The following is a 16,632-nucleotide window of genomic DNA, read 5'->3' as shown; positions in this document are numbered from 1 at the left end:
TGGTCCTTCGCGGGCTCAATGGGAAGACGTAACTGGCTCTACCCCATTAACATTTGTCAACGATTGCGTTTCGTTCACCACCACCGTATCGGCTAGATTTTGGCTTATGGATTGTCGTAACATTAGTGATGCCACAAAGATGGCTACTGAATTATACAAGTATGCAACATTTTATACAAATACATAATAGTAAGACAAGTTCATTTAACATAACTCCCCTTCTCCCATATTGCATCTTAATAGGGAAGTCATTCATGTACCTTTCATAGCTAAATTTGTAGTGTTTGCCAAAAAAGTCGAACCATATGAAGCCCGCCTGCGAGTATTCTGCATGACCGACGATCGCGAAGATAAAACGCTGGAGAAGATGGAATTGTATACACAAGTGGCAAAAAGCCGAGATGTCGAAGTGCTAGAGGGGAAACCCCAGTACATCGAAATGGCTGGTAATTTGGTACCCGTAACAAAATCGGGTGAACAGCTGCAATTACCATTTAAGGCATTCAGGGAAAATCGACTTCCATTTACGGTGCGTGTTAAAGATCAGCATGCTGATATTGTGGGACGCACCCTGTTTATGAAGGAGCCCAAGGTAGCCAAAGGTGAACCGCCGCAGCAGCCAATCTGCATATTGAATATTGTATTGCCGGAAACTGTCATCCCTGATTCCATAACAGCGTTCTCCGATAAGATAACGCCGACAACATACCGCAGTTCCCTCTTGAACTTCAGCAAACATCAGAATGACCATTATATTGGAGATATTAGAATTGTGGATCTTTCGAATCTCTTAGGCAAAGACTGGATCCAATTGGCCACGGAAATCGGTATATCGACCGAGGAAATCGATGAAATTATAAACCAAAATAGCGATAGTATTGCCCGTCAAGCACAAAGTATGATTCGCCTCTATAAGGATAAACCAAATTATGATTTACCATCCCTGGAGCAAGCTCTTAAGAATATTGGTCGCGATGACATAATGAGCAAGTGTAAAAGTGGAAGGTTGTCGCATTCTCGCGATTTCGATGACACGGACATCATGAAAAACTCAGAATCCGTAGAAGAGCTTGTGCGCCAAGAAAGTAAGTTTTTTTTTTAACATTAAAAAATTCATTTACTTTATCATGTTCTTATTTATTCATCCTAAGGCAAACGTATACAACAAATTCATGAGCGCGAAGAGGTGAAATATTCGGCTGAAGAAAAAGAAATCGAGGAGTCCGAATCCGATGAAGAGTGTGCCAAGCGCTCTGTAGCGGAGAGGCGTGAAAAAATTGTGAAACGGCTCTCTGTGGAACGTCAAATACCTGCTTCATCGCAAAAAAAGGAAATCTCCCGCGAAATAACCGAGATCAAGCGAAAAAGTTTGATTGATGACAAGAAAGCCATTCACGAGTCGGAAATCATGATGCAGTTGCCGGCAGATAACATTGTTAAGTCTGCCGTAGTTCCCGAGCAAGTTATTAAAATGAAAATGGGAAAAATGGATTCCAGCGAAATAAGTAAAAGTGATTTCGATAAAGAGCTAACGCATAAATTTAAAACTTCGAGTCGAAGTTCGGAAGAAGATGACGACACTTCCAGCCAACAGAAGTCGTTGAGTTCCGAAGAAGTAGACAACTCGAAAATTGTCAAAGATTTAAGCAGTGTTGAGATGCCAAGCAAAATTATCGACTCGTTGAAATTTGAAAAGCCTTCATTGGCGTCCGGTACCAAACAATTAACACAAGACTTTTTAGCATTTGAAAAATATACACAATTGCCATCACAAACAACCACCACCACCGCAGTGCCTGAAAAATTTATGGGAGAAATGAAAGAGAAACATGACGACAGCAAGATGAGCGAACAGTTAGTGGAGGCTGCTCAAGGAATAGTTAGCGAGACTGTCGATACCGCTTCGAAAAAGGTCGAAAGCATAATTTCGTCATTTGAAAAACCAAAATCTGAAAATGGCTTTGTTTCCGAATCGGCGAAGACACTTTCCCATGATATACATGATTCCGCAATTCACATACAAGATGCTATGCTAGCAGATAAAAGAGCGGCTGTCGATTCATTCAAGTCTTTCTCCGACACCAAAGCTGACGAAACAAAACAATTTATAATAACTGAAAGTGAATCTGTGAAAGACAAAATCAAAACTTTCGCGGACCCCAAATTAAATGAAGCTAACGATGGGATTGACCAAGCGAAAGAAACATTTGACAGAGAGTCTTCCAGAACAGCTGACTCTGTGAAAAGTGTTTCTGCCAAAGTTCAAGACGAATTAGTCACTGGACTAGGTAAATTGGGAGGTATGTTCGGAAGCGCGAAAGAAACAGTGACTACAGAAGTTAAAGATAAATCGGAAGACATAGAAAAAATCGCTATGGATATAAAATCTGAAACCAAAGAAAAAATTGGCGATGTTCAGGATTTCATAATCACTGAGACAAAATCAGTCTCTGAGTCTATAAAAACCTTTTCGGAACCATTAAAAGTCGATGACGCAAAGACAGCCATAAAAACGGGAGCCAGCAATGTAGCCGAAACTATAAAATCATTCTCCGACAGATCTGAAGCCAAACTTGACGATATCCAATCCAAGATTGACAAGGAACGTGCTATTGTTTCAGAGAATATTGATGAAACAATTGCCAATTTTGAAGCCAAAAAAGTAACATACGGTCTTGAGCCAAAAGTAATGTCTACAAAACAAGCAGTTGATATAGAGGATGCCAAAGCTCCGGAAGCTGCACCTAGGAAATCGGTATCAACTAGTGAGCAAACATTCAATGATTCATTAGATAAATTGGAAGAAATGAAATCCATTGTGGCCGATGCAAGAAAAGTAACAAAAGACTTCTTATCAATGGAACAAGGATCACAACAACCCATGCCTCGAACCGGTTTGCAGGAAGAAACGAAATCTATTGAAAAAACGACAGTTGAGACCATTACATTCCCGCCGGTTGTCGAATCTGTCATATCGAGTTCTAGCGATACATTATCATCTGCGAAGCATGCCATTAACGACGAGGGCAAGCGGATTTTAGGCGATGGTATTGAAATTGCTGCCCCTATAACAAAGTCCGATATTACCCCTACTACTGTGAAAAATCTTACTCAAGAATTTCTCGGTTTCGAACAATCTGGCCCAATTCACGTAAAAACTACTGTTACAGAATTTTCTACCGATCCCCGCGCATCGCTGACGGACGCCGAGTTTTGCAAATCGCTTGAAGATACCATTACCAAGAAAATGAGTGAAGGCTTGATTGAAATATCAGAGGAAATTAAATTGAAAGGTAAAAAGAATAGATAAGTGACTTAAAAATATCGTTTAAAAACATGGAGTCGGTCGTTATAGTATTTCACAAACTACTAATCTATAATTGATTTAATTTATAGGCCGATCTTATTCCAATGCAATTGCATGTTTATTATTTCTCTAAATGAATATCAAACTCATAAAATACTTCCAGATGTTGTTGTTTAGTTAACTTTCGAATTTTTACTTTGTGTGGTTTTTATTGAAATATATATTTCAAAGTTTGAAAGTAAAATTTGGGTAAAAAACCTGGTCATCAAAAAGTATAATCCAATCTCGCTAATATTATAATACTAACAATTCGCAAGATTTATTGGATGGTAATGTTATCTCAGAATTAAATTCAATATTTTTTTTATTTTCACATTTCGTTATAAAAATAGAGTAGATAATACATAAAGAATATGATTTTTACTCCAATGTACGTCATGGTTTGTACATATATAAACAGTCTGCCGGAAATAGAAGGCATTTTGAATTGTCAACAACTTTTTTTTACCAACAATGTTTTCAATTAAATTCGTTATTTAAGACCTATGTGTAAAAACTTCATGGGAAAGTAAAGGTTGAGTAAAATTTTGACTTCTGCGAATTCGTAAACCAGAACAGCGAGAATAATTATACTTACCAGTTAATGTTTTTCTGTAATTCTAATAGAAATGTATAAAGATAGCCAGATAAAATCTTTACCACCACCAAGTCGTAATAGAAAAACAATTCAAAAAAAAAATTGTTAAATAATTGAAACATAAAATTTATTTTTTCTCCCCAAAAATACCCCCATAAAAAGTCATAGGTATATTTTGGGGGAAATCCCCAACATGGCAACATTGCATGTCACATCGACATTTAGCTCCAATTATGCGAAAGTGTAACCGACTCCTAACTAATTACAAATAATCTCATCTTAACTTATTATTTTTTTCTATTCTATTTTTACTCGTGTCTAGAGAGCGATATTCCCCATTCCCAGACGCCGCCACCAACACCAATCGATACGAAACAGCAGGACAAACGTGAATATACCGAAGGAACACAAAAACCAACAATTGACGAAGGTGAACATAAGTAAAATACGTGCTTTTCTTTTGTGTGTCACCCACCTTTATTAGCTAAATACAACATACGCAATTAAGGGAATTCTCGATGATACATATGCTACACCTCTTTGGATTAAAGAGGCATCGTTAGTATGGTTGTTGAAATTTGAATTATTTTAAAATTTACAATAGCAGTATTCGTATAAACAAACGGGAGGGCGAGGGGCGAAAGCTACGTTGCCAATGAAGCACATTCAAACATCGTGAACTCCTTTTATAGATTGCCGAGATAATTGTGAATAATAAAGTATCGAAATAAATATTCAAACAAAAATGTCGAAGTAAACTGATTTCTTCACAATTCCTTTACATTCATCGTTCGCTTTCCAATAAATCTTCTAACACATCAATCATAAAAATTAACCCAACGATACTCAATTCTTAAATCCATGGTAGGCGTGTTTTCTATATTTGTATAAACTATCCAAAACATCGTTGCGCCCAGGGTGTAGTGAGACCATACCATTGACGGCACTAGGTTGTTTTATTAAAATAAAAATAAATGAGGAGCAGGAAATAGCACAGACCAAGAATGATATAGACGTCTCAAGTCCATTCGCAGCGCTGTAGTTTGTCTGCACACCGTAGATGGCACTATTTCGTCTGCAAATGAGTGATTTTTAAATTTTTCTTTAATTTGTTTTCTTTCCTTTATTCTTTTGAACATAAAATATACAATATAAGCATATAAAATTCTATACATCCACACCTTTTTTGTAATGCAAATTGACTGATTTGTACGCTAATTCTCGTTTTCCAAAAATAAATTGAGTCCCTTGACTGCGCAATTGAGTGGAATGACTGCGCACTGCAAATAAACAAAATCATTGTGAATTATCAAGCGATGTCTTTATATTTTCTTGGTCTATGGTCTATGTAAATACCAAATTTTGTAAATGCATAGACCAAGAAAATGTATAGACGAATTCAATGTTTCGGATGTTCACGGAAAACAAACAAAATAATTGTGAATGGATTTGAACGTATATACATATCTTGGTCTATGCTTATGTATATTGGTCGATTGTGTATACACGTCTCAAGATGACTTTCTTGGTCTATGATGTCTACATTTCTTTGTCTATGGTGACATAGACCAAGGAAGGTATAGACAACGAAAGTGAATTCACAGCGCTGTAGTTTGTCTGCACACCGTAGATGGCTCTTTTTCGTCTGCAATTGAGTGATTTTTTAATTTGGCTTTAATTTGTTGTTTTTCCTTTGTTTTCTTGATAAAACACCAAATATTGTAAAAGCATATAAAATTCTATACATCCACACCTTTTCTGTAATGCAAATTCACTGATTTGTACGGTAATTCTCGTTTTTAAAAAAGAAATTGAGTCACTTGACTGCGCAATTGAGTGGAATGACTGCGCACTGCAAATAAACAAAATCATGGTGAATTATCAAGGTATGTCTCTATATTTTCTTGGTCTATGATGGTGATCTTTCATTTCATTCACAATAAATATTTGTATCTACCAATTCAATTATAATCAATAAACAAAGAATACTTTTAGGGCGTGTTTCGATGTACGAACATTTTAAATCCTAAAAGTATCCAATAGTATAGTGACGGAGGTATTTTTAAAATTATAGATGGCAGCACAATACATCATTGAGGTAGTTTTCTTATATAGTATATGATTAGGCGCTCTTGTACAAATTTATAAATTGTATTTATTTAGTCTTTTTTATGTAAATGATACAATCAAAGGTTAGCAGGAAATTCTTAAGACTATTATATTATATTATACATAGAGTATTATACAACATCAGGTTTCATTTTTAAATGTTCATGTTATTATCATATGTGCTTTCGTGTTTGCTCCCGACACTTCCATATTATGAGAGCATGCCTCAAATATGTTATTCTTACAATTAGTACTTAAATTACTAAGCGTTGCTAGTTATGGACCCAGTCCAAAATCAATGCAGAAATGCAATGATCTAGAACACAGTCCACGTCTAGCGTAACTACTAAAAATTAATTTCCAAATTCAAACCATAGATGTATTCTAGGGAACGTTTGTTATCCCCCATGCACTTCTTATAACTTGTGTATAAAAATGAGGACAAAATTAATCAGATCCATTGTTAAATTTATGCCTAATGGTGTAAGGTGCAAATATCGAGCGATATTTGAACTTTCATAGATATATCTATTCGAGAAGCGTCTGTAAAACGCGTAAAACTCTTGAATATGGCTATTTTTTGTTCTGAAATTCAAAGTTCGCTAACGTGAACTCTCTTGGTTTTAATTATATATGTTTACCGATATATATGTTTATACTGTATATATGCATGTTTATACGAAATTTGTAAATTAACATATGTATGGTTGCATCCAGACACATATTTAAGAATCCCAGCAAAAAAATTTGGAAGTTCTTCCAAAGGCACAACTTTAAAAGCACTTCCAGAAGATGCACTCCCAATGATGTTCTTTATTTTAACTACCCAGGAAGTTCTTTTAAGTCAAATTTTTTTAACTTGGTTTTTCATACTCTTAATGGTTAATTTTAACTTTTTTTGTTTCAAATAGGATAAAAAAAGAGTAAGAATTCATAAAATGGTACAAATCATTTAAATTTTGTCGAAAAAAGTGCTAAATCCAATCTGAAAAAATTGTGAATTTTTTAAAATATTTGAGGTCAAACGTTTTCGACAAGCGTTAGAATCCATTAAAAATTATAAAAATTATTTAGTTGACAAAATATCACAGAATTTTTTAATTTACATCCAAAACATTGAATTCGGATCACACCTAAAGAAATGATGCAAATTTAGTGCAACGGCTTTTAAAATGGAGGAATTCCGTCCTATGACAAGCCCACGTTCAATTCATCGCTTCTGCGTCAATTTTGCACCACTTCCGGATCCAAAAAGAACATTTTCATTACTTTTTTAGCGACGCTTTTTTTGCTGGGAATATGTAATGTGCCAAACATGTTATCCTATGAACATAATATGCTAACACTTAAAGATAATATGCTAAAATGTTGAGTTTTAAACATACATATAATTTTACCACCGAAACATATGAAAAACAGCAATTTTTTAATACAGCTAATTGAAACTCTCTGCGGCATATTGCAATTACATAATTCCGTCATTTTTTAGAAGATTAAATTTGATATATATTTCAGTTTTTATTTTTGTTATTTGCCCGGAAACATTAATATATTCATCGCCCGTCTTGATAATCATTCGCGAAAGGTTAATAACCTTTTCATTGCATATGACTGCTAAAATACATGAACATATTCAACTTTTATGTCTTTAACAAGCACAAGATCAATATATTTCATTCGCGTATGTGACAGTTCAAACTTAAAAGCAGATTAAACTTTAAAGCAATTAAATCTTAATAGCGAATTACTACAGTAGGTAGTGAAAAATATTTCGTATAAGAAAAGCGAAAGATTCATTCTTACATCCACACTAAAAAACACATTTGGCTTTCTATACTTGTTTATTATTCTTTTTTCCATTTTTTCTGTGTTGTGTTTCGGTTACGCTATAATCCTTTAATTTGTATGGCGACCTAAGCGAAATTAAATAATTTTAAGAAACGTTACATATATTACCTTGTGGACGTTCGTTTAACGTATAACAAAAACATGGTTTTTGTAGTGAAATAATCGTACATATTTAGCATTTTTCTGTTACATTTGTATCTACTAAATTGTATTGAGAGTTAAGCAAAATTATGTAAATTTAAGAATATAGATATTCGAACATTGTTATAAAGAACTCCCAGGGACCGGGATTTTTAGTTCTTCATAAGTACAGTAATGGATAATGGTACTATATTTATATACGTGCATACTGAATGCCTTTGGTATCTAAAATTCACAAATCACAATTTTCTCTTCCTTTATTTCGATGACATTAATAATATGTTATTCATTTGAAATTGAAAGACTTCCGTTTAGTTTTCTCTAGATCTGGTATTATAAATATGGTAATTAAAATGTGTTAAAAGGACTACACATATTTTAAATGTGGGAAATTCTAGAAAAATCCTTTCGACCTGAAAAACTTTTCGTTATAATCGGTGTTTTCTTGTATCTGCGTTACGTTAGGTTAGGTTAGGTTAGGTGGCAGCCCGATGTATCAGGCTCACTTAGACTATTCAGTCCATTGTGATACCACAGTGGTGAACTACTCTCTTATCACTGAGTGCTGCCCGATTCCATCTTAAGCTCAATGACAAGGGACCTCCTTTTTATAGCCGAGTCCGAACGGCGTTCCACATTCCAGTGAAACCACTTAGAGAAGCTTTGAAACCTTCAGAAATGTCACCAGCATTACTGAGGTGGGATAATCCACCGCTGAAAAACTTTTTGGTGTTCGGAATCGAACCCACGACCTTGTTTATGCAAGGCGGGCATACTAATCATTGCACCACGGTGGCTCCCGTGGGGTACGTTATAAACGTGCTCGCCTGTATAATGAAGACAATTCCAATTTTCTAAACAGTTTTCAAAATTCTCCTCCGATTTTCCATGATATATGATTAAAATACCGTTCGCGTTATTTATGTGAACAAACGTTGCATATACTTGAATTTACAGTACATGGGAATTTCTAGTTTCCATGGTAATGCGTCGTCCGAAGGGAATGTCTGTGTTTGCCTGTGAGATGAATGACAATCGGATTTATCATAGCAGGGTCGTGTGCTTTTATATGACGGCTTAAAATATAATAAAATTTTGGCGCATTTGAATTTTTAACTATTACGGTAGTTTTTTTACTGACAAATTTAGTAGCATGCATTTAGGCTTGTGTTTTAATTTCTTGTGGATCGCATCTTTGATAACAACTCTGCAACCAACATCAAATGCTTCGAAAAACAACAAAGAAAAGTGCTGTTGTTAATTTAATTAATTATATTATGCCCATTATTATACGAGATGAGTCTTCTAAAACAAGATATGTAATGGTCAAAAAGCAATTTACTATCGAGAACAATTCAATCCACAATGCAATCCGAGAAAAATGTTCGTCGTAATATTTCCCCCATATTCATAAAAGTTAACGTAAACCTTAAACCTACTAGTACCATACAAATTCCTTCGATAAACTGTCAGTAAATTATTATGAATATGGGCATTTGTTTTTAAAAGAATGCTTAAATTAACTTAGTTTATAGCAAACAAAATATTTTGTTTTAGTTTATCTTAAATTTTTTTATGAAATTCCTTCGATAAACTGTCAGTAAATTATTATGAATATGGGCATTTGTTTTTAAAAGAATGCTTAAATTAACTTAGTTTATAGCAAACAAAATATTTTGTTTTAGTTTATCTTAAATTTTTTTATGCAACTTTTCTTAGCTTCATGAAATTTTCTTTATGTCTCAAAAATTTTTGAACTAAACATGGGTATAAATTTCAATGATCGTACAAAATGTTATATGCTAACTAAAGCAAAAATAGTAAGAATGAACTAAAGCGTGGTATGGTAATGAGTTGCAGCCAATTATTTGTGTGTGTGTGTGTTTTTTTTATTTTTAGTTCATTTTTGCTTTTAATTGTCGTAAAATGGAACACAATTTTTTGTACGAGGTAGTTTATTTTTCTCATAAAACAGTTTACTCTCTTTCTGTGTGTAAGCAACACAATACCAAAAATTAGCAATGTAGTTAAATTTACAAAAGCTTGTTGAGGAATGAGTCATTTTTTGCCGGGAATGCTTTATTACAAAAACAAACAGGATTGTACACCGGTAATAATGTGGAGTCTACAACCAATAATTCTGGTTATCATAGTTTCATGTACCATTGGTTATATAGCCTGACTACAAATTGTTACTTACTTTTATAAGTCAAAATGAAATAAAATTAAGTTATAATTGCACTGAAAAAATATTGTAGTGAAAACTTGCATGTCCTTAAAATACGTATGCGAAAACGCTTTCAAAAATAGGACATGTCTTTCAATACTTTATTTTAAAGACGGGTTTTACTCGGAATATCATAATTTCTACTTTAAGTCTAGTCTGAATTTGGAAATTTAAGTTTTCGTTAACACAACAGTGACTTTGGTAAGACATGAAGAAAACAGATGAAAAACTCCCGCCAAATTAAATTCCTTGACGGAAAATTGGATAGTGTTGCCATCGTTTATCAAATTGTTTAATTAGTCACTGGGCATTGTCGTTGCCAGGCCACGTGGCCATTGTTTTATCAGCACATAATTCAACGAATAATAAGATATTACACTAATGTGAATGTAGTAGTAAAGAAATAAAATTAAAAAAAAAATCTAAAAAACATAAGATAAACAAAATTACTTGAATTTATTTATTTTTATTTAATTTACAAATTTATTATAATTACAATAAATAAAATTAAGCACAGGAAACTAAAGCTATTGTCTTAAAACAATTAATTAAATTATTTTAACTTGTTTCTCATACTAAATTATTATTTAAATTATTAAAAAAACTATCAAACCTTTTTTTCGGAGGGTTCAAGTGTAGTTCACTTTGGGTTGAGTGAATTACCCGAATTTATTCTGATAATTGGTTGATAGTTTTGCTGCAAGTAGAGGATGCTGATGAGGAATGTGGTAATTCCGAAACAGCTGTACATCCAACCATCTTGCAGTCTATAGGGCTTTGTCCAAATAAATTTGACAAGCATACTTTTCCTCTGTTGGCTAAGCTACACTTGTAGTTTAAGCTGAGATAAAAAACAACAATAATTATTAAAAAAACTTTTAAAAATTACTACTATTACTGCAGTTAACATGAATTAAATGAAAATGATTAAAATAATACAAAAAAATATCTATCTAATTAGTTAATCAATATAAAAAATAATCAAATAAGGTTGAATAATATAAGTTAGTTATATGAAATAATTACATTAAAATCAATATTAATTAAAATAACTAAAAAGTAAATTAATTGATAAGGGTAAATAATACTGAAATTTTAAATTAACCATCCAATTCCCCATTTTTCGTAGCGGACAAAATATTCAAGGTTTACCATACAAAAATAAGAAATGTAAACAAGAAAAATCTCTACGGTAAAATCCAGTGTATGCTGCAAAACCTTTGCAAAGTTTTAACTTTGTTTTTATTTTGTCCGTTGTTTCTTTAGTTGCGTTTTACTAAAAATTTCCCGTTTTAACGAAGGCCGCCAAAATGAGGGAGTGGGCATTGGAGGGTTAAATTCTTTTATTGATTTAGGACTTACAGTTTATAAAAATAACTTAAAGTAAACCAAACCTAATGCAATTATCATAAAAATTCTAAATAGGACAAAGCTAATTAAAACCAAAACTAAATTCATCTAAACTATTATAAATTCGACCATACAAAAATGTAGTAAATAAATCACAATAATTTTAGCTTAAAAATTATTTATATTGGACTAACCCCCATTCATGAAGCTCCATTAGTGCTACGTTAGCTAATGAACTTTTAAACTGCTCTATGAACATATCTGTCATCTTCCCTATATATATATATTCCATATGCCAGTTGGGAACTTAACTGTTGAAAAATTTTCAGTTAAAGTTAACGGGCAAGAAGATATTTGCAATTTAATTTGTGTTTACTGGCAGTTAAAGCCTAACGGAGCTACATGAAATGGTCGTAGATCGTTTAAATAAAAAATGTAATAAAACTAAATGATTAAAAATAATTAACCTCATTTAATTGAACTAAATTAAGTCAAATTAATTTAAAAAAATACATATATGAAAACAAACCCAAATAAAGTTGAAACAAGTATAATTTAATACAAAGCAAAGTATAAATTAGTTTAATCTTATTTAATTGAGATGAACTCAGATAAATTAAATTGAACTTAATTAAGATAATTAAAGTTAATTTAATTGCATTAACAAATTGGTCGATTTGGTCAATGTGTTTTTGCTTGCTCTCTTATACATACTCCGTTAATTCATTGCAGCATCTAAAATTTACATTGGGGTGACCATACAATAGAGCTCAACCGAAGCATCGGCTTCGGCTTCGACATTCGGCCAAAAATCGATAATCGGCCTTTGGCGTCAAGAGGCCGATTAACCGAAGCCGAAGCTTTTTGAATAATTTATTTGATTTTGATTTGTCCAAGTGTTGAATTTGTCTCGGTCAAAACTCCCAGTACAAAAAAAAATTATAAAAAATCATTTTTTGTCATTATAGTATCAAACCACTGGACTGAATTACCTTTTATTGTTGTATTTATGCATTTGTTGAAAAAATATTCTAATATTGAACTAAAACACACCAAATTTCTTTAATTACAAATTGGAGGAAAATAATCGGCTTCGGTCGAGCTCTACCATATAACATCATTGCATAACATTATTATCTCTCATCTCACACATTGTATATTTCCCATTACAGATAATCTGATAGATACAGTGAAAACTCTACACAAAACAACCGAGTCAACATTTGAACGTATATCTACCATTTCAACAATTGGTAAGTAAATATTTTCCTTTTATCCCCTTTTTACCTACTATATAGTAAATGTATATGAAAAGCTACTTAAATACATATTTATGTTTGCCACTTTTATAAATCCTATTCAAAGAATTAAAAATATCACATTATTATTTTAGTTTTGGCTATATGTAGAAGATTAATCAGTTTTAACTTGGTTTCAGTTGTTTGATTTTAGTGTTGTTGTTTTTTTTTTTTTTTGAATTTATATGATTATTTAATATAATATTTTCTGTTCGATTATTCATTTGTTATGGATTTTGTTTTTTTAAACAGAAATGTCCAAAGGCTTTTTTATGTGTATTTGCAAACATCCATGATATCATAAAGACAACCCTAAATAGAAGAATAAAGTTAACAACATAAACATCAAAAATTAAACAGAACTATATGTTCTTGTGTATATCTTAATAAAATTTTGCGTTAAACTTAAATATGGGTGTGTGTATATCGAAAGCTTACGATGGTGATCTGTCAGTTTTCTGAGTTAAATGACATTTTGACGATGAAACGAATGAAGTTGACCAACGGCGTTAAATAAAATTGCCAAACAACGATAACTAATTTTTACAAAAACTATTAGAATTATTTTTTTATTTGTTTAAATACTGGTATTTTTATATTCTGATCTGAAGGATGTAAATATAATTTTTGTTTACCACTGCCTGTTTGAGATGACACTGAACGCCGAATATTAATCGTATTGAGGGATAAGTGATCATGAACGTTGTGACTACCCCCAAATATTCTTGTAAAAAATCTTAATAATTCCATTTTTTTTACTATCCATATAGTATAGGAAATTATGAATTATATAGTGACATGAAAATTTGCTAGTTTTGTTATTAACTTACTATTTACCATTAGCATTGTCTTATTTCGTAACAATACATATGCTATTTCATAATTGGATTGAGAAGTTACTAAAGAGACAATAATTTTACGCTGTCAAGACGGCATTACATCATAGTTAAGGAGTATAGTGCGTAGGGGAGGAACATGGTATGGGCATAAGAGGGATTTGTTAAAATGTCGGAAATGGTGTCGTATAACACTATAATACAATGACTGAAAATAGTCAAACTCAAAAAATTGTAAAACAAAAACAATTCTGTTTTAGTAGCGTTTCGCCTATGTCTGTTGCAAGATAATTCAATTAATATGCAAAATTTCCGAAAATATATTCGATGTTGACAGTGAATATAAATAGTGAATGAAGACAAGCCTATTTTTGTCGAATCTTATCAAAAACTGGATGGAAAAGGTTCTACTTACTATTTGATTGAACATTTTTTGTTCGAAAGAAACTATAGAAAAATAACCTCCAAATTAAGCTAATTATCGCTGAGAACACCAAGCATAGTACCGGCCTTAAAATTATAATTTGGGGAATATCACAATTTTTAAAAGCTATATTAACTTTAAACAAATAAGTAGTAGGATTGAAGCTGAAGTTTGTTTAATATACAGTGAGCAATAAAATAGACAGTAAATAAATTTAAGCCTTTATAACTAAGATTTTATTAAACATTATTTGGTTTTGCTATAAACTATTTAAGATTCTATTTAAAGGTAAAAAATCAAAAATGAAAAACTGCATAACTCTTAATTGAAACAAATCCTTTGTACAGTATTTTTTCTCACTGTATGTTGTATGGAAGTTCCCAGCAAAAAAATCGTCGCTAAACAAGTGGAAAATGATCTTTTTGGATCCGGAAGTGGTGCAAAATTGGCGCAGGTGGACGGATGTCCACCATTTCAACAGCCGGTGCACTAAATTCGCATTACTTCTTAAGGAGTGATGCGAATTCAGAGTTTTGGATGAGAATTAAGAAATTTTGTGATATTTTGACAAAAGATGATGTACAGTGGGAGAAAAAATGATTCAATTTGTAAAAGGAAAATTCCCAAATGTTTTCTCCATAAGGAGTTAGCATAAAGAGCCCAAAATTGAGTTATCTCTCCCAGCCAGATCTATACTAAAGGCTGTGGAAAGATTCATTCGCCCGAATCGAAACATGTACAGTCCAGGAGTGTATAGATTGTATCTGGCGTTTTCTTTTCAATGACTCTATTAATCATGTTTCTTAATCTAAATCTGTCCATAAAGCTCGATTAATAATTGTAAAATAAGACTTAACAGTTTTATCTACACACAATCGAGATATTATATGCGAAGAATTATAGATTTTAGATCACTTTGCACATAAAACTATTGAAAGTACACCCAGAGAAGGGTGTACCACCATGAACCAAATATTAGGGTTTCCTTTGAAATTTCAGGAGGGCTTGAGGACTTGAGGACACTTCCCGAAGATAAATTTAAAGATTTCACCTATGAGGACTATATCAGATTCTGGATTTATAAGAACCATTTTTGTTTGAGTTTTAGAGGAATCATTAACATCTCTTGTAAGTGTGCAAGAAAATTATAAAATAACGTCTTAATTTGAAATCTTAAATCTGTGGAAGTAAAATCTGGAAATTTTACATTGAGTTTCAAGCAATTTTCATGATCAGTGCGCCTTCTACACCGTCAAGAAGTGAAGTCGGTCTATATGGAGGCATTATCAAATGGACCGATAAAAACTTAATCCGATACACGTTTTTGTGAGTCTAAAATACCAGAATATTTACAATTTCAGGCAAATCAGATAAAAACTACGGTTTTTAGAAACCCAAGGAGTTAAATCGGGAGATCGTTCTTATGGGGGCTATACTAAAATATGGACCGATACTCACCGTTTTCGGCACACCTCTTTATGACCCGAAAATACCTCTAGATTTCCAATTTCAGGCAAATAAAATAAAAACTTCGGATTCTAGAAGCCTAAGAAGTAAAATCGGGAAATCGGTCTATATGAGGGCTATTCCAAAATATGGACCGATACTCACCATTTTCGGCACACCTCTTATGGTCCTAAAATACCTCTAGATATCCAATTTCAGACAAATTGGATAGAAACTACGGTTTCTATAAGCCCAAGACCCAAAATCGGGAGGTCGTTTTATATGGGGGCTATACCAAAACATGGACCGATACTCACAATTTTTGGCACACGTATTTGTGGTCCTACAATACCTCTAGATTTCCAATTTCAGGTAAATTGAATAAAAACTGCGGTTTCTATAAGCCCAAGGTAAAATCGGGAGATCGGTCTATATGGGGGCTATACCAAAATATGGACCGATACTCACCATTTTTGGCACACCTCTTTATGGTCATAAAATACCTCTAGATTTCAGGCAAATTGGATAAAAACTACGATTTCTATAAGCCCAAGACCCCAAATCGGGAGGTCGGTTTATATGGGGACTATATAAAAACCTGGACCGATATAGCCCATCTTCGAACTTGACCTGCCTGCAGACAAAAGACGAGTTTGTGCAAAATTTCAGCACGATTGCTTCATTATTGAAGACTGTAGCGTGATTACAACAGACAGACAGACGGACAGACGGACATCGTTATATCGTCTTAGAATTTCTCCCTGATCAAGAATATATATACTTTATATAGTCGGAAATCGATATTTCGATGTGTTACAAACGGAATGACAAACTTATTATACCCCCATCACCATTCTATGGTGGTGGGTATAAAAATTGCGAATTTTTGAAAATATTTGGGGTCAAACGTTTCAGGCAAGCGCTTAAAAATCATAAAAATTATTTATTTAGCAAAATATCACAAACATTTTTAATTCAGATCACACCTTAAGAAGTGATGCAAATTCAG

General features: G+C 32.8%; 1 protein-coding gene across 3 annotated transcripts in view; it reads left to right on the top strand.

Annotated features, from left to right (window-relative positions):
- Positions 1–16,632, top strand: part of Ank2 (Ankyrin 2) — a 104,191-nt gene continuing 87,559 nt past the window's right edge. For all 3 annotated transcript variants that reach the window (XM_075303922.1, XM_075303921.1, XM_075303920.1), the window contains exons 1-5: positions 1–159; positions 244–1,085; positions 1,152–3,293; positions 4,267–4,374; positions 12,792–12,872. In XM_075303922.1, coding sequence (XP_075160037.1) covers positions 107–159; positions 244–1,085; positions 1,152–3,293; positions 4,267–4,374; positions 12,792–12,872 — 3,226 coding nt within the window. In that variant the 5' untranslated portion in view covers positions 1–106. The remainder of the gene's footprint in view (positions 160–243; positions 1,086–1,151; positions 3,294–4,266; positions 4,375–12,791; positions 12,873–16,632) is intronic.

This window comes from Haematobia irritans, chromosome 4, assembly GCF_050003625.1.
Source record: "Haematobia irritans isolate KBUSLIRL chromosome 4, ASM5000362v1, whole genome shotgun sequence".
Lineage (NCBI taxonomy): Eukaryota > Metazoa > Arthropoda > Insecta > Diptera > Muscidae > Haematobia > Haematobia irritans.
This window is presented reverse-complemented; position numbering and strand designations above follow the sequence as displayed.